A 17,989-nucleotide genomic window follows, 5' to 3' on the forward strand; every position below is an offset into this window, starting at 1 on the left:
AAATTAATGGTTTGTTTTTTCACGAGACGTGAGCCTGATGTCAGCCTCTGCTGAAATCAGTAACGAACATTCCGCGTCTAACTGTTGAAAATTTCAACCTAAATGGGACGCGATAGATAGGCACACCGTCGGACACACAAAATTATGCAATTGAAACTTTTCCTTTTTGTTTCGATTAGCCCAGAGGGGAGATGGGAATAATCTAAACACACGTGATCTGGATACCTAGAACACTGTGACAGCGGAAGTTCGGAAGGTTGGGAAAAGTGGTTCCTTATTTTTTGTTTCGTTTCGCCTCTTGCTGACAGATTTATTCGATGACAAGAATCGTGATTGACAATAATTCAATAGATTGATTTAAAAGCGTTAGATTATTATGTTTCAAGTCAGTTTTTCAGCAGAATCGAAGTGAGGAAGAAGTTATTTTGTTATCGTTTTTCTGTCTCTAAATCCGCTTACCTGGAGAATCTGCTAACCCGTAGAGTGAGACTGTTGTAACGACCCGCCACAGAAGTAAGTTTATATTGAAGTTTTTGAATTAAGTTACAAGATAAAGACTTGATTTGCATTTGTTCTAATTGCGAATTATAAATGTATTTCTTTTAGATCGAATAATTATTAAAGCTTGGCTTGATATTATAGCGTTTGTGGTGGTCATTTGATCTAACCAGTTCCGAGTAAGGAGACATTTTTGTTGTTTCATTTTGAAAGCATCAGCCACATTGTCAACATCTTGGTAAGTGCGATTGAAAATGTTTTCTAATCACTCAGTTTTTATCAGCTTTAGTTATTTAGTAACTGTATCGAGGTTAGGCTCTTTGCTGCTTTCTTGATTTTTCTGTTTGCTATTTGTCACGTTTCGAGTGTTAACCCTTCGTTAGAGCGGTTGATGGCGCGATTGAATTGTCACCACAGTGAAATAAATTGGTTCTACGGCGACTTTTTCAAATCTCTGTGGCTTCATATCGTATAATTTATCTGCATTAATTAAGGTTATTGAATATCGTTCAATTTGAGAAGTTGATGATCACAAAACTAAATTCAGACCTCTATTTATGGTGTGGACTGTCCAACGCTGATATCATAGGAAATCCGTAGTGCTTCATTATGTGGTTTTCCAGTGGCTATGATCTGCATTAGCTATTAACTTGATTTTGTTTTAGGAGTATTTAACGATCGATTCAGAGATCGCAGTAGATTCGAATTGAATTTCCGTTCTACATGTACACAAGCGTTTCATGGTCGAGATACGATTCTCTTAAATTTTTGGATACTAGCGGCGGGTTCTACAGTACATAATTTTCTAAACGCCGTAATCTGTTTTTTTGTCTGTTCATGCGCCAGAGTCTCGCATAAGAAGATAAGTCATGACGCTGCGCGCTCACGAAGAGAGATGTTTTGATTCAGAGAAACTGAAACTTTCTTAAATTCACTGTTATTACATACATATTATAAGCGCACTTTTCCGTTGATCGGATGCTTCATATCCTTACCGTAAAATTGCTTTCTTCAAACCGTAAGGGTTTTATACAATATATTCTAGCCTCATTAACTAAGATTTTTCAGCATTGTTTAATTTGAAAAACTGACGGTTTCCACAATCACGTGATCAAAAACTAAACTCAATCCTACATCAAGGCATATTCATAATGCAGAATGTTCGTTATTGATTTCAGTAGAGGCTGACATCAGGCTCACCTTTCGAGAAAAAACAAACCATTAATTTATGAATCACACCCATAAGAAAATGAAAAGTTCATGAGTTCAATGAGCCAATTTTCACGCACGGATAGCTTACTGTTTAAAGACAGAACCTTTACTTGTACTCTCGATCTTATCGATCTCGTCAAGCAAATCCAATCGTTCCAAAAGGGGTGAACACTGAAGCCTGTCGTTTTGGTTAAACAGAGTAAAATGTTTCATTTTTGGACGCTAAAATCCACCATTAGTCAGAAAAGTGTGACGTGCTAAACCGAAATACAGTCACTCAGTTTTTTCAGCAATTCTGGCTTCGATCATGCAAATCACCTCCGCTGGAAATGAAAAGTTCACGAAGACAAGGAGTCGATTGTCACGCAATGATAGGTTGCCGTTTAAAGAAAAAAACTTAGGTTGTACCGTGATCAATCTTGTGATGTAAATCAAACTTTTCAAAGACTCAACACTTAAGCTTGACGTTCCCCATTAAAAATAGAATAACTCTTTTCATTTTTCATGTTTAATTACATCATGAGTGATTAAAGTGTGACGTACAAAACCGAATGATACTGTGTACTTATTGATTGAGTGGTAGGAGCGCAGCGAGGTCCTTGCTTCATGACCGAGAGCCAAATATTTTCCCGTCCGGCCCAACCAAACTCAGTCAATAGGCAGTTTATCATATGACCACTAAGTGTTGAAAATGTCGACCTAAATAGGACGCGATAGACGGGCATACGAGCACAAATCTTTTCTTTTTTCTGTCTGTTTAAGCGCCAGAGTCTCTCATAAAAAGATAAGTAATAGCATTGCGCGTTCACGAGGAGAGATGTTTTAATTTTCTCAGAGGAACTAAAACTCTCTTGAATTCAATGTTATTGCATACGTGGTAAATATCGAGAATCGTTGGCCAGGCTAAAAAATAGAAAATTCTGATAATTTGCCTGGAAAATACTTTTTGGGAGATACATTCAAAAAAATTATTTTAAAGTTTGAAAAATCAAATGTGTCCGAGGAAATGGGGAAAAACGAAAATACGGGTTTCTACCTTATTAATTATGCAAAAAATACAGTAAAATTGACCAACTTTAGTGTGCGAGTACTGAAGGAGGATGTTTGGTAAGAAATCGGGGGTGTTTTTACTTCAAAGTATAATTAATTTGATTTTTATTTGTGGCATTTTAAGGAGCTTTGGTTTAATTTTAAAATTCACATGATTTTTTAACAAAGTGCTGTCAAACGCTTGTTGCAAAAAGCGAAAAATCGAGCAACTTCAAGCCTTCAAAACGCGTCTTGGTATGTGTGACATCATGTCAAACTACATGCTGGCACAAAGTTTGGTCCTTATACTAACACAATATGAAATAAAAAATCTGGGTAATTCAGAAACGTGCCGGCAAAACATAACGGTTTGCGACGCACTGTGACCAGAGGTCACGAATTTGCATGATGCAAATCAGTTGTAGAAATCGTACCGCCTAACGGTTCTGGTGTATGAAATTAAAGGCTCTTTTGATGGCTACAATATGATATTTACAAGAATAATGACCAGCATTCAGTAGCGGAGCACGCAGAGTGTAGCCCCATAATTATGAAAAATAGTAGTAACGCATCAAGCTGAAAAAATTTGGTTGTACGACCGTACGACCGTGCGACCGTGCGACCGTGCGACCGTGCGACCGTGCGACCGTGCGACCGTGCGACCGTGCGACCGTGCGACCGTGCGACCGTGCGACCGTGCGACCGTGCACTGGGTTACGAGTCGGACGACCCGGGTTCTAGTCCTGGCCGGGCAAGCTGTTGTGCCCTTGAGACGTGCGGGGAAAAAAAATGCAAGTTCCGCTTTTAGGCTTGGCTAAATCTATATATTAGCGTTTAATTCGTTTCTTAAGCCAATGAGTTTTTTGTTTCATTTCTTGTAACTGTCTCGACGAAAAGCAAAATGTTTCAATTGCGTGACAATTGTCACGTTGGATCAAAGGTGAAGTTCCCGAGTAAAGCGGACACAATCCTTTTTTCGTCAAAACTCCATTCTAAAGCATCCAGTCCTATATATCTCGTTTTATATTACTTGTATAAATTATTTTATGAGTCTATATCGAACAACATCCAGGCGGCCTGATCCTGTCTGACTGCCAAGTGCGGTTCGAAGGGGACTTTTTCATTTCCGGTTTGCGCCTTTAATACGGGGACCGGGGAGCTATGGGGTTGAGTGGGCTGTAGCCCCACCAAGAACAATTTGTTATTATCATTGTTATTTATTTTAATCTTTGTATTAAAAATTTGACAAATTTTTCCTTGGATTGAAACGCGTTTCCGGTGATTTCAGAAGCTAGATTTCAAAATTTGCGGGGGGAGCATACCCCAGGACACCCTGTCAGCAGTCTTTCTGTACTAAGAAAGGCGTACTAAGAAACAGACAAAAGGAGGCCCTCCTCGGAGGGGAGGCCCCAGGGCCCTCATAGATAATTATAAGTTGGTGCCAATGAGCTCACACTACGTGGGAACTGCAATAGCTCCTCCGATCCAAAATATGCTCCACGGCCCCCGTTTTATATCATATAAATTATATAATCTATCATATAATTATAGTTCATATAAAACTAAATTTTTTGAAGCAGCCTTTTGCCATTTGCCTTTTAAACTGTACTGCAAGAGCAGCATCTACAAGGTCTTCGAGCAGAGCGACGTAAGATGTCTTTTTTTCTATGATCAACCCCAGGTGGTAATGCAAGATTGAAACTCTCGCAAAGGAGTTTTAAGACTGCGAGTTTGAGATTTTTGAGTGTGTTATTCTCGACCATGGGACAGTTGTGCTGTTGGTAACGAATAGAATGAGTTACATTTAACTGCTCAAAAATAGACTCCTTAGCATTTGACAAATTGAATTCTTCCTCCATAGCAACGAGATCTTGCTCAGTTACAGCTTGTGCGCAGGGGGCTGTCTGCTGTTTCACTTTTGCTGCCATTCTGGAAAAAAATGAAGCTACTTGTTAAGTAAAAAAAACTCAGACACTGAACAAGCGCTCCCCGTTCAATTCCTTTGCTCTTCTCATTTCTGTTGCAACAATTTCCGCGTCGACCTTCTCACCGCTTTCTTGTCCGATGGTAAGTCAGGTACTCTCGTTGCTTTTCGTTAAACCGGTAAACTTTCTTTACCTGTTTTAAAGCGAAGCCTTCAGGCAGTGTTACATATCCAGTGCTACGAGGACAGGTTTCAGGAGGTAGAGGAATAGTTGGCACGGAACTTGAACCTTCCTCGAGCCTTGCAGCTTATTTAACCTTCGCTTTATCAAGAAGTGTCTCCCTTTCAACCGTCTTTGTGCATGTTCCCAACGCGAGATGCTTTTCTAGAGAAGAGTGCCGTTGGAAACTTGCGTGCAGCCCTCTTTTGAACATAGAAACACTTGATCCCTAGTACAGTCTTTCAATTCGACAAAGTCAGCCATGTTTGGATTTTCAGACCTTGCACCACAAGCCCCCCCCCCCCTTCCCCCCAAGGAGAGAAGCAAAGCTACAGAATGACATCGTTTTCTGTTTATGCTCTATGAAAAACCTTGCACGTGTTTACCTTTAAGAAAAAGACCGTGATTGCATCATAGAGAATTATCGCCCGGACTACAACACGGTATAATTGCTACCGTGACGTAAGTCCTTTTTATCAAGTTTTATGACAGAAATGTGGCCATTTTTTCGAAAAAGATAAGAGTAAATAGCATAAAAATAGTTGGGCTGTTATCTTGAGGTGAAAAACTTCACAGCAGAAGCTTGCGGTGTTGCGTGACTTTGTTTACTCACATAACTTTTTCCAAGATATCCAAGATATTTCAAAAGAAATATTATCGCAGTTGCAGAAAACGTAACTATTCAACTAAGAATTATGTCGATAATAAACCACTACTCAAAAAAAATGGTGAACTATACAGCGGCCCTTATCTGTAGTTAGGTGTAGGTAGCGCTGTTGAAATAGCGAGTCGACAATAACAGTCTTCTGCAATTCAAATTAACAGAAAATTTCGTATCTACACATCAATTTACAGCCCTCTTCAGCAATGTCTGCGGATTTTCTATTCTATAATTTCATATCACTTCCATATCAAAGAGTTTTTTAACCATCTTAACTCTATTGTTTACTATGTAGCTCTCAAGTACGATTTCTACAACTGATTTGCATCATGCAAATTCTTGACCTTGGCCACAGTGCGTTGCAAACTCTTTTATTTTGCCGGCACTTTTCTGAATTACCCAGATTTTTTATTTCATATTATTTTCATATAAGGACCAAACTTTGTGCCAGCATGTAGTTTGATATGATTTCTCACATGCCAAGATGCGTTTTGAAGGCCTGAAGTTGCTCGATTTTTCGCTTTTTGCAACAAGCGTTTGACAGCACTTTGTTAAAAAATCATGTGAATTTTAAAATTGAACCAAAGCTCCTTAAAATGCCACAAATAAAAATCAAATTAATTATACTTTGAAGTAAAAACACCCTCGATTTCTTACCAAACATCCTCCTTCAGTACTCGCACACTAAAGTTGGTCAATTTTACTGTATTTTTTTGCATAATTAATTAGGTAAAAACCCAAATTTTCGTTTTTCCCCATTTTCCCGGACACATTTGATTTTTCAAACTTCGAAATATTTTTTTTGAACATATCTCCCTAAAAGGGTTTTCCAGGCAAATTATCAGAATTTTCGATTTTTTTCGCTTGGCCAGCGATTCTTGATATCTACAGTCGTGGGCTCTTAAGCATTGTTTAATTTGAGAAACTGATGTCGGGTTTCCACAATCACGTGATCGAAAACTTAAATCAATCCTATATTAAGACATATTTATCATGCAGAATGTCCTTTACTGATGTCAGCAGAGGCGGTCCAAGCTCACGTCTCGAGAAAAAGCAAACGATTAATTCATGAGAGCGTCACGCGTTGTGTGACTCGCTGTTAAGTTAGGAGAGTTGAACACGTCAGAAAGAATAGTATGGTCGATTTGAAGTTATGAAAGCGTGACGTGCAAAACCGAAATCGATTCACTGCGGAGTAAACTGCTGGTCAGTTTTCCATATTAGTTCATGAAAAGTTGATTATTGCGCACAGATAGCTTACCGTTTAAAGGAAGAAGCTTTCGTTCTACTGGTATCGATCTTGTGATGAAATTCCAATTTTGGAAAGGGATGGACACAGAAGCCTGACGTTTCCTATTAAAAAAGAATGAAATAAGTTATTTTGACATGTTCAATTCCATCATTGGTTATAAAAGTGTGACGTACAAAACTTGTTCTGTCACACGTGTCACGTGTCACGCGTCTAGCGTCACAAACACAGTTAAGCATTGTACTTCATCGTAAGGTATTAGTGGAGTTTTCCATGTGATTGTCGGGGATTGTAATTGTCGTGCTCGCCGGTGAAAACGCTTTCTCGTTTCACCACGAAATTTACTTTGAATAAATCTGGTTACACTGCTGATGAAGGACCTACGTCTCGTTTGTTATGGGGAGCAAGCTAGTGGATCAGGGTCCGAAGGATCAGAACAAAACCGAAATTCATTCGTTTGAATTGGAACACTTAAATCTTCTGAGTAAATGCTGATTCACTCTTCATATCCTCCTCTCATTAATTCTCCCTTAGTATTCGAATTCCGTTTTGAATTTTCGAAAGTCGCATGAAAACTGGGAAGTTTAACTCTCACCATCTTCTGCAAGATTAGAGATACATTTCTAATTTTAACATTTTGTGAAATGAGAATCATTAGTTCACGACTCCTACATAATGAATCACTTTAGGGAAAAAAAGACTTACCATTTTGATCTTTTTCTCGATCGTCTTTGATAATTGATCAGTTGCTATTCTCAGTGATTTTGTTAAATATTTTTTATCACAGTTTTAATTTTTTCAAATCAAATATTGGCGGTAACAGTGTTTGATTGAGGGTATTAAGAAGGTTAACCGTGAGCCATAAAACGCCCAAAAAATTTAACTGTTAAGCGTAAAAATTGTGTAATTTTAACCGTTAGTCGTGAACAAAATTAAACTCAAAAAAAATTTCTGGTAACAACTCATGAATGGAATGATGTTAACCATAAGTCGTAAAATAGGCAAAATTTTAACCGCTAGCCGTAAAAGCCATCACCCCATTAAGACCCTCGTTCTACTACAGTGAGCCCATAATTCTCAAAAGCGACTTGTTTTGGCTTTGACCGTGTAGCCTTGGAAAATGAAATTTCCCCGAATTTGGAGAAATCAGGTAATGAGTACCTTAAGCAAACCACGACGGCGGCAACGAGGACATGGAAAAACAAAAAATCTAATTGGCAGAACAATAGCTTAGCACGTGCGTTTGAAAACTTTGTACATTTCTTTGCCGTCCTATGCAAAACAACAACGTGAAATCACCACAACTTGCGTCGTCTGCGAACCGAAACCGCGACAGCAAATTATTTTAATTTCTATTTGGAACTCAACGCTTCTCTTATTACGTTATGCTGAAGTAGAGGTGTGGTGCCGTATGAGACGGTAAACACATGCAGCCATTTTTTAAATTTAATTAAAGGCAGAAAATCATTTTTTTGATCGAAGTCTTCCTAGGCGTTGCCATCCTGACTGCTTAAGGTCCCTGATGTTGACGTCAATACTAAATTAAACGGGAAGCAAGCTTGTCAAGCTTGCAATTGTTTGTTACTTTTCGATAAGAAGGAAGAACCTAAGCCATATTGAATTTTTATCATTCAAATAATCGCTCGGTGTTAGTGTCCTCCAGTGGCAATTTTCTTAAAATTGCCCGAGGAAAAGAGAAAACAAAAAGACAGTGCCTTGCAGATACGCAGATCCCACAACGTAACTGTCGTCCAGTCCATTTCTTCCACTTCTCGCCTGTTCCCAAAAGAAATATGTTGAACTATTGATTATGACTATTATTTATTACCGAAAAGTCGAGCAAAGTCAAGCTACTCTCTCTGATGTCATTTACTTGTTGCCATATTTCAGTCTCTGGATTAACGCCTTCAAATGGAAGACCAATGATGTAGTTATTTTCGAGCAAGTTACCCGAGCCACTCCGACCGTTTTTTTTCTCCCCTCCCCCGCCCCTTACCCCCCTACTCTTCATTCCCCTACCCCCACCCTCCCTCCTTATTTTTGACCGTCGACCGCCCCCTTGGTATAAATTTTTCCTCTCCCCAGCCTTCCGCTGCTATTAAAATCAAAGATGGCAGCCATAATATTCGTTATGAAATTACTTAGCATTTGCTAGCCTAAATTTCGCCTGCTCTGCGGGCTACGTTCTGCGGTACATATTTTTCTTAAGGCCGTAATCTGTTTCTTTGTCTGTTAAAGCGCCAGAGCCTCGCATAAGAAGACAAGTTATGACGCTGCGCGCTCACGAAGAAAGATGTTTTAATTTTTTCAGAGAAACTGAAACTTTCTTAAATTCACTGTTTTTACATACACAGTATAAGCGTCTTTTCCGTTGAACGGATGCTTCAGATCTCCACCGTTAAATGGCTTTCTTCAAACCTTTATGGTTTTATACAATATATTCAACCTCATTAGCTAAGATTGTTCAGCATTGTTTAATTTGAGAAACTGATGGTTTCTACAATCACGTGGCCAAAAACTAAAATGAATCCTATATCAAGACATATTTATAATGCGGACTGTCCTTTACTACTGTCAGAGGATATTTGCAGTGTTACAGTTCGTGGTTTTCCGGTGTCCATAATTTTCTTTAGTAATTCACGTGACCTTGTTCGCTTTTTGTGAAAGTACTAAGGTCTCGCATAAGAAGAGAGGTCAGTCTATGACCGCGTGCTCACGAAGGAAGATGTCATAGTTCTCTGTGAGGAACCGGAGGAAGTGTAACTGATCACTGCGCTTACTTTTCAGATGTAATTAGTTTACGAAGCCCAGCCGTTAAATTAGTTGAGAAGTATTGTGAGGCTTTCAAATGAGCTCCAACAACATTCTCTTTGAAATCTAAATATTTTGTCATTGCTATTTCACAAACTCATAATTAAATCGTTTTATAAATGTGGGAGAAGGGAGATTGCAATCTTTTTACTTCCATCACGTCATCAGGTTACTGGTAAAATGACAACCAAAACATTTCTCTATCTCTTATACGGTCAAAAACGTGCAGAACAGTATCATGTGGTTTTAAAGTTAGTCAAGATGTTTTTAGGGGAAAAGTGCAAAATGTTTTTGTCGTTTCACTTTCAGAAGTATCAGCTGCGACATTGACAATTTTGTATTGTTTTGTTAGAATAACTTTACCGTAACTTAAGCTTTAACTTTACGGTTACTTGAGGTATGAGTAACCTTTTAATTCCAAAGGCAATTGCTAATTACTAATTTGTCCTGTCCTTTCCTGATACTATTAAGTCATGGCATGTTGTGCGAAGATTGGCACCGGAGTGAAATGAATTCGTCGCAAAGCTTTGTGGCCTCACAAATTGTTTATCATTCTCATCAGCTAAGAATAGATTCGTTTTCAGTGACACATTTCAGTAACTGGATGAACGCCTTCAAAGGTAACACCAGTGATGTGGTTAATTTCGAGCAAATTACAGATCCACTGCGTCCTTTTTCTTTTTTAATTTTTTATTATTTTTTTTTATTATTATTATAATAGTTACTATTTTTGTCTTCGATGCAAATCACACCCGCAAGAAAATGAAAAGTTTATGAGCACAATGGGTGAATTTCCACCCACAAGAAGCTTATTGTTTAAAGACAGAAGCTTTAGTTGTACTCTCGATCTGATCGATCTCGTGTTGCAAATCCAACCGGTCCAAAAGAGATGAATACTGAAGCCTGACGTTTCCCGTTAAACAGAGCAAGATGTTTCATTTTTGGATGCTCAAATCCATCATCGGTTAGAAAGTGTGACGTGCCAAACCGAAATACAGTCACTTAGTTTTTTTTTTTCAGTATTTTTGGCTTCGATCACGCAAATCACACCCGCTAGAAAAATGAAAAGTTCACCGTGACCGTGACCGTGACCGTGACCGTGACCGTGTCTTCGGAAACAAGGGGTCGATTGTCGCGCAAAGATAGCTTACCCTCTTAAGAGAGAAACAAGTTTCACCGAATGTGATCCGTTGATGTGTTCCAGTTGTACTTATCCACGCGTCTTCTTCACTTATTATTTTTTGTTTTAATTCGATATTATGAATTCTAACACTTTCAGCTCGTTACAAAAAGTTTCCAGCCCGTTTTGGTAACTTCATATATGGGTTCCTGTTTGTAGTGACTTATCGTGAATCCAGAGTCATTCTGTTAACTTTTGTTATTAAAATAACGTTTCCCTTATAACAGGAGAGGATGGCAATGGAAATCTAACGACAGAAGCCATGATAGCTTTCATGAACATCGCCTTTCTAGTTGTCCTGTTCCTGCTCAATTCAGATCGCATTCAGAAAGCCATTGAGATATGCAGCGAATGTTTGATTTTGCTAAATAACACCGATCAAAACAGCAAAGACCAATTTAAAACACTACTGCTACAATTTTACAGCGCCTTCAATTTACTTCTTTTCAAGGCTTATCGTCGTATCTCTGACTACATAAGTGCGGAAAGATACGGCAGGAAACTGCTTGTCTTATACAGCGAGTCTGGTGACTTAGAAAGAGAAGGAGATATAAGCTTAGCTCTTGCAGAGATTGTTGAGAGTCAAAACAGGTTTACAGATGCCAGACAACTTTACGTAAAAGCAGTTAATATCAAGAGATTAACTGGTGAACAAATTGGTGAAGCAAGCGCCTGCGCAAGATTCGGAATTATGCTTCATAAACTTGGCGAGAACCTAAAAGCGAAGGAGCATGTTGAGAGAGCCCTTGCCATAGCAACCGAAATTGGCGACAAAGAAGGAGAAGCATCCTGTTGCGAAAACCTAGGAACGTTGCTTCAGTTACTCGGGGAATGCGACAAGGCTAAACAGTATTTCAAAAAAGCGCTTCTCATCAGAACTGAAATTGGCGACAGAGAAGGAGAGGCAACTGACTATGGAAACCTAGGAACTGTGTTTCACTCGCTCGGGCAATGCGACAAGGCTATAGAGTATCTCCAAAAAGCGCTCGTCATCGGAACTGAAATTGCCGACAGAAGAGGAGAAGCATCATGTTATGGAAACTTAGGAACTGTGTTTCAGTCGCTCGGGCAATACGACAAGGCTAAAGAGTATCTCCAAAAAGCGCTTGTCATCAGAACTAAAATTGGCGACAGGGAAGGAGAGGCAACTGACTACGGAAACCTAGGAACTGTGTTTCATTCTCTCGGGCAATATGACAAGGCCAAAGAGTATCTCCAAAAAGCGCTTGTCATCACAACTGAAATTGGCGACAGAAGAGGAGAAGCATCATGTTATGGAAACCTAGGAACTGTATTTCAGTCGCTCGGGCAAAATGACATGGCTAACGAGTATCTCCAAAAAGCGCTCGTAACCAGAGCTAAAATTGGCGACAGGGAAGGAGAGGCAACTGACTACGGAAATCTTGGTACTGTGTTTCAGTCACTCGGGCAATACGACAAGGCTAAGGAGTATCTCCAAGAAGCCCTCGCCATCAGAACTGAAATTGGCGACAGAAGAGGAGAAGCATCATGTTATGGAAACTTAGGAACTGTGTTTCAGTCGCTCGGGCAATACGACAAGGCTAAAGAGTATCTCCAAAAAGCGCTTGTCATCAGAACTAAAATTGGCGACAGGGAAGGAGAGGCAACTGACTACGGAAACCTAGGAACTGTGTTTCATTCTCTCGGGCAATACGACAAGGCCAAAGAGTATCTCCAAAAAGCGCTTGTCATCACAACTGAAATTGGCGACAGAAGAGGAGAAGCATCATGTTATGGAAACCTAGGAACTGTATTTCAGTCGCTCGGGCAATATGACATGGCTAACGAGTATCTCCAAAAAGCGCTCGTCACCAGAGCTAAAATTGGCGACAGGGAAGGAGAAGCTACTGACTACGGAAATCTTGGTACTGTGTTTCAGTCCCTCGGGCAATACGACAAGGCTAAGGAGTATCTCCAAGAAGCCCTCGCCATCAGAACTGAAATTGGCGACAGAAGAGGAGAAGCATCATGTTATGGAAACCTAGGAACTGTGTTTCAGTCGCTCAGGCAATACGACAAGGCTAAAGAGTACCTCCAAAAAGCGCTTGTCATCACAACTGAAATTGGCGACAGAAGAGGAGAAGCATCATGTTATGGAAACCTAGGAACTGTATTTCAGTCGCTCGGGCAATATGACATGGCTAACGAGTATCTCCAAAAAGCGCTCGTCATCAGAGCTAAAATTGGCGACAGGGAAGGAGAAGCAACTGACTACGGAAATCTTGGTACTGTGTTTCAGTCGCTCGGGCAATACGACAAGGCTAAAGAGTATCTCCAAGAAGCCCTCGCCATCAGAACTGAAATTGGCGACAGAAGAGGAGAAGCATCATGTTATGGAAACCTAGGAACTGTGTTTCAGTCGCTCGGGCAATACGACAAGGCTAAAGAGTATCTCCAAAAAGCGCTTGTCATCACAACTGAAATTGGCGACAGAAGAGGAGAAGCATCATGTAATGGAAACCTAGGAACTGTGTTTCAGTCGCTCGGGCAATACGACATGGCTAACGAGTATCTCCAAAAAGCGCTTGTCATCAGAACTAAAATTGGCGACAGAGAAGGAGAGGCAACTGACTACGGAAATCTTGGTGCTGTGTTTCAGTCGCTCGGGCAATACGACAAGGCTAAGGAGTATCTCCAAGAAGCCCTCGCCATCAGAACTGAAATTGGCGACAGAAGAGGAGAAGCATCATGTTATGGAAACCTAGGAACTGTGTTTCAGTCGCTCGGGCAATACGACATGGCTAACGAGTATCTCCAAAAAGCGCTTGTCATCAGAACTAAAATTGGCGACAGAGAAGGAGAGGCAACTGACTACGGAAATCTTGGTGCTGTGTTTCAGTCGCTCGGGCAATACGACAAGGCCAAGGAGTATCTCAAAGAAGCCCTCGCCATCAGAACTGAAATTGGCGACAGAAGAGGAAAAGCATCATGTTATGGAAACCTAGGAACTGTGTTTCAGTCGCTCGGGCAATACGACAAGGCTAAAGAGTATCTCCAAAAAGCGCTTGTCATCACAACTGAAATTGGCGACAGAAGAGGAGAAGCATCATGTTGTGGAAACCTAGGAACTGTGTTTCAGTCGCTCGGGCAATACGACAAGGCTAAAGAGCATCTCCACAAAGCGCTTGTTATCAGAACTGAAATTGGTGATAAGGAAGGGGAGGCAGCAGATCTTGCAAACCTTGGAGTTGTGTCTAGAACTGTTGGAGATTATGAAGCTTCGGAAGTATGCTTGGAGAAAGCTTTATCCATATCTAGAGATATTGGAGACAGAAGAAAAGAGTTCCAAATCCTTCAAGAGCACGCTATTTTGTATTTATTTCAAAATAAACTCAAAGACTCCCTTTTGTGTCTTCACCTGTGCATTGAAAAGTATGAGGAGCTGAGATCTTTCTTGGGCGCCAATGATCAGTTCAGAACATCATTTCTGGAGGACTCAGGAACATTTACCCACAAGCTGCTTTCTAAGTTGCTTTGTGCCACCGGAAATTCTCGGGATGCTCTTTACGTTGAGGAGTTGGTTCGAGCCAGAGGCCTATCAGACTTGATGACAGAGAAGTACTCGGTTGAAACGCACATCTCTGCTAATCCACAATCTTGGTTTGGCATTGAAGACATCTCTAGAAAGGAAGACAACTGTACTTGTCTGTACATTTCTTATTTTCAAAATGATTTGCATTTGTGGATCTTGAAAACAAGTGGAGTCCTTCACTTTAAAAGAATATCTGTGGAAGAGAATCTAGTTCAGGCTGGGTTGCCCAAAGATTTGCCTTTAAGTAAATTTTTGGCAGATTGTTTGCAACCTCTCTCCCTCGGGCAAAAGAGCTCAGCAAGATTGCGACTCGTGGAGGAACACGAGGACAAGAACGAAGGAGTCATTTCAAGTCTATCTTTGTGTTACAAAATGTTTATTGCCCCCGTTTATGATTTGCTTGAGGAGCCTGAAGTCATAATCGTCCCTGACCGCTGTTTGTACCAAGTTCCGTTTGCTGCTCTCCGTGAAAAGGAGGGGGCCGAATACCTGTCGGAGACTCATAGGATCCGTGTCATTCCTTCTTTGACAACACTCAAGATCATTCGAGAAAGTCCAGAGGATTATCACAGCAAAACTGGTGCCTTGGTAATAGGCAATCCCAAGGTTGATTGGCTGCTGCCATTGCCAGGTGCAAGAAAGGAAGCGGAGATGGTCGGACGATTGGTGGGTGTTCCGCCCCTGGTAGACGAGAAAGCAACGAAGCAGGCGGTACTTGAGCGGATAAGTTCAGTGAGCCTGATACATTTTGCTGCCCATTGTAACGCCGAGAGGGGAGAAATTGCCCTCTCTCCCATTCCTGCTCCTAACGGTCGGAACGCTATCCTACCACAGGAAGCTTACATGTTGACGATGGCTGATGTCTCACGAGTAAAAATCAGAGCTAAACTGGTGGTGCTTAGCTGCTCTCACAGTGGAAGTGGACAGATGAGAGCCGAGGAAGTTATAAGAATTGCCCGCGCGTTCTTAGGATCCGGTGCTCGCTCTGTGTTGGTTGCGCTATGGACCATTTCAGACTCAGCAACAGAGCAGCTGATGAGTCGGTTCTACAAACACCTTGTTGAAGGAGAAAGTGCCGGTGAATCCCTTCATCAGGCCATGAAGTGGATGAGAAAAAACGGCTTTACCAAAGTGTCTGAGTGGGCTTCGTTTACGCTGATTGGAGATGATGTCAGGCTCGAGTTTGGCAAGCAGAGGTAAGACTCGGTGAGGACAGGTATTTCATAAATTAAAGTTAAATTAGATGTGAAGGTGGCTTTGACTTACTGGTCGCTGACTGTCGGCGGTGATCCTTTGTCAACTTGAAAATCAAAGTTGTTTTTATACCCTTTTTTTTGTTTCTTTCAAAAAGTAACAATTTATTCTTCCAGTTGGGTGTAAAATATAGAATCTCGAAAGGGCCTCAAAAAGTGTACATTTGCCTACGTATTACGCCTGGTAGAACTGTATTTGCTTTATTTAAGAAATGTTGATTAAGTTATTTATAATTGTTTTTTTTTACGTTTGTTACAGGAAAGAAGATGAGAATAGCTCGAAGGAAACAGACCTTAGAGACTTTTCGACGGATAACCAATATTAATAAGTAGAGAAAATACTCTATCCGTTATTTTATTGTGTAATTAAGGAAAGGCCAACCTCAAATTAAGGACATTAATTTCAATTTTTTACATTCTCTTTTCCGATCTTCTCAGAGGGAGGTATTGGCTACGTATCCGAGAATATTTTTTCTGCACAAAAATTGTCTTATCCGGCCGATATAATTAGCACGAAACATTATTGACTTAGGGCTCTTAAGTAAAGTGAAATCAGCAAAGTTAAAACAGTAGTTTAAGCATCAAAAACGAACCAGTTAAGTCTTACAGGGTTTTCTTACAAAGCCTTTTGTTATAGGTTTCGTTAACAGAATCCTAAATTTTTTTATTTAAAATCTTTACGAAAAGCTTTTCTTTTGGTCAGTTCCAGTACTACTTCTGAGTGCTTAAAAGATTGGAAAAAAATTCATGGATTTCCAAATAGAACCATGGAAAAAGCTTTCAAGGTCAAAAACTTAATCAGTATCAAGTGGAAAAATTACGGCAGCAATATTTTGAAACTGGTTCAACAAGTCACTTAGGCATCTTAATGTTTGAGTTAAAGTATGTTTGCATAGTGATTTAATTGTTTTTAATTCAGGTCATTGTCAAAATGTTGTTTAGGGAATCAAAATATTCTTGTTTTTTAGCACACTTTATACAATTTTTGGCAAAGTTTCTAAAGGGATTATGTAGTAATTTCAAAGACGCTAAAATAAAAGACGGCTTGAGAGAAATCTTAGAAAATATCGTGAGCGTTTATTTTAACCAGGTTACAGAGTAAAACAGATAGCACTGTTGTTCATTGTTAAGGCGGCAAGGTGGTGGGATAAATGATGCAAGTGGTAGGAGTGTCTGCATGCGGTCCACGCATGTGCGCATGAGGAATTCTCATTCCTACCCCAACCTACACGTCCCACCCCCCTCCCTCCTCCACTTCGCTCTGCTTCAAAAAGGAAATTAAAGAGATGAATTCTTGCTGCGTTTGTTTGGAAACCTTTCCGTGAGCTATGTTTCAAACCACCGACCCCTTCGTATCGTGTACGGACAATACGGAAGACAGTTCTCAGAGTCCTGATTAACCGACCTCGCGATGTTGAGTCATTTGGGTGCTATAGAGACTAATCTTTACATAGAAGTAAAACATCAAATAAAAGACCCATTCAAGGTGCGTTGGCCCTGTACGAGAAAATTAAGATTTAGCAAAATTTAGAAGTCATTTTGAAATTTTGTAAGCGACCAGCTTTTGTTTCTGTTGTGGTAGAAAAAGTTTTTAAAACATTTGACAATAATTTCATGGGGCTCACCTCGCCGCATCGTCGGCAATTTTCGTCAGTCAGAGTCAAGACAGGCCAAGCTAAGTGACATTGCCCTCCCGTAAAATAACTTTCCAAAGAATAAATGTGGCGAGCGTGAGCAAATGCAAATTTTTTCATTACTGTGATAAAAGCACAATGACGTACTTTATTAGATATTTACGTTATCAAACTGTTGATTCTGACAGGGTGAGCCTAACTTTTCTGTCGAGGTCGACGTGACTTCAAATTAAAAGCGTTTTTGACGGAACAAACTGAGAAGGTAAAAACTTTTATTTATCTCCCACGCGTTTGGTGGGAGATAAATGCAGGGAGGGGGAGGGTGGTCCATTTCACCCCCGGAAAAAAACAAAACAGAAACCAGTTTGTCTTTTTGAGTTTTGGGGTAGACCCTTGAAACTGGCAAAGTTTCATTGGAATCAGTGAGATGGCACGTAGCAAGACTGCCTGGTGCTTTCGTGGACACACTCTTAATCATCAAATCACCAAAGGCTAGTAGCAACATCCATGTTAATGTGCAAAGCAGCCTCAGGCATGACAGAATTTATCTTGCTTTATTTGATAGAATAGCCAAACACAATTAGATATTTTACTTATAAATCAAGTTGAAGGGGTTCTTTTCTGTGGATAAATAAAGTTATCAATCAGTCATTCAATCGGCTGCTCGCTACCGCCCTCCCGACCCCCCTTATGTCGTACTGAAGTGCCCCAGTATACCTTTTGTTAAAGAAAAATTCACTTTTCTCTTCACTTGCACACAATTGA

General features: G+C 40.2%; 1 protein-coding gene across 4 annotated transcripts; it reads left to right on the forward strand.

The window, feature by feature from the left end:
• Nucleotides 1-16,645, forward strand: LOC149036555 (uncharacterized). 4 transcript variants are annotated; one of them, XM_089189285.1, is made up of 5 exons: nucleotides 1-513; nucleotides 607-736; nucleotides 4,601-4,806; nucleotides 11,012-15,533; nucleotides 15,850-16,645. In XM_089189285.1, exons 4-5 carry the CDS (start codon nucleotides 11,047-11,049, stop codon nucleotides 15,914-15,916), a joined length of 4,554 nt encoding a protein of 1,517 aa, XP_089045411.1. In that variant the 5' UTR covers nucleotides 1-513; nucleotides 607-736; nucleotides 4,601-4,806; nucleotides 11,012-11,046; the 3' UTR covers nucleotides 15,917-16,645. The 4 variants fall into 4 exon arrangements, with proteins under 4 accessions (XP_089045411.1, XP_089045410.1, XP_089045413.1 ...); XM_089189284.1 differs by lacking the exon at nucleotides 4,601-4,806 and having other exon boundaries at nucleotides 2-513; XM_089189287.1 differs by lacking the exons at nucleotides 4,601-4,806; nucleotides 15,850-16,645 and having other exon boundaries at nucleotides 2-513; nucleotides 11,012-15,537.
• Nucleotides 16,646-17,989: the final 1,344 nt, after the last annotated feature.

Source organism: Pocillopora damicornis, chromosome 12 (assembly GCF_964200805.1).
Source record: "Pocillopora damicornis chromosome 12, jaPocDami1.2, whole genome shotgun sequence".
In the NCBI taxonomy this organism is placed as follows: domain Eukaryota; kingdom Metazoa; phylum Cnidaria; class Anthozoa; order Scleractinia; family Pocilloporidae; genus Pocillopora; species Pocillopora damicornis.

Excerpts from the sequence above, each read along its gene's own strand:
- LOC149036555 (XM_089189285.1), top strand. The coding sequence starts at position 11,047 with ATGATAGCTTTCATGAACATCGCCTTTCTAGTTGTCCTGTTCCTGCTC. Across the intron at positions 15,534-15,849 it reads CTCGAGTTTGGCAAGCAGAG|GAAAGAAGATGAGAATAGCT; the intron begins GTAAGACTCGGT and ends CGTTTGTTACAG.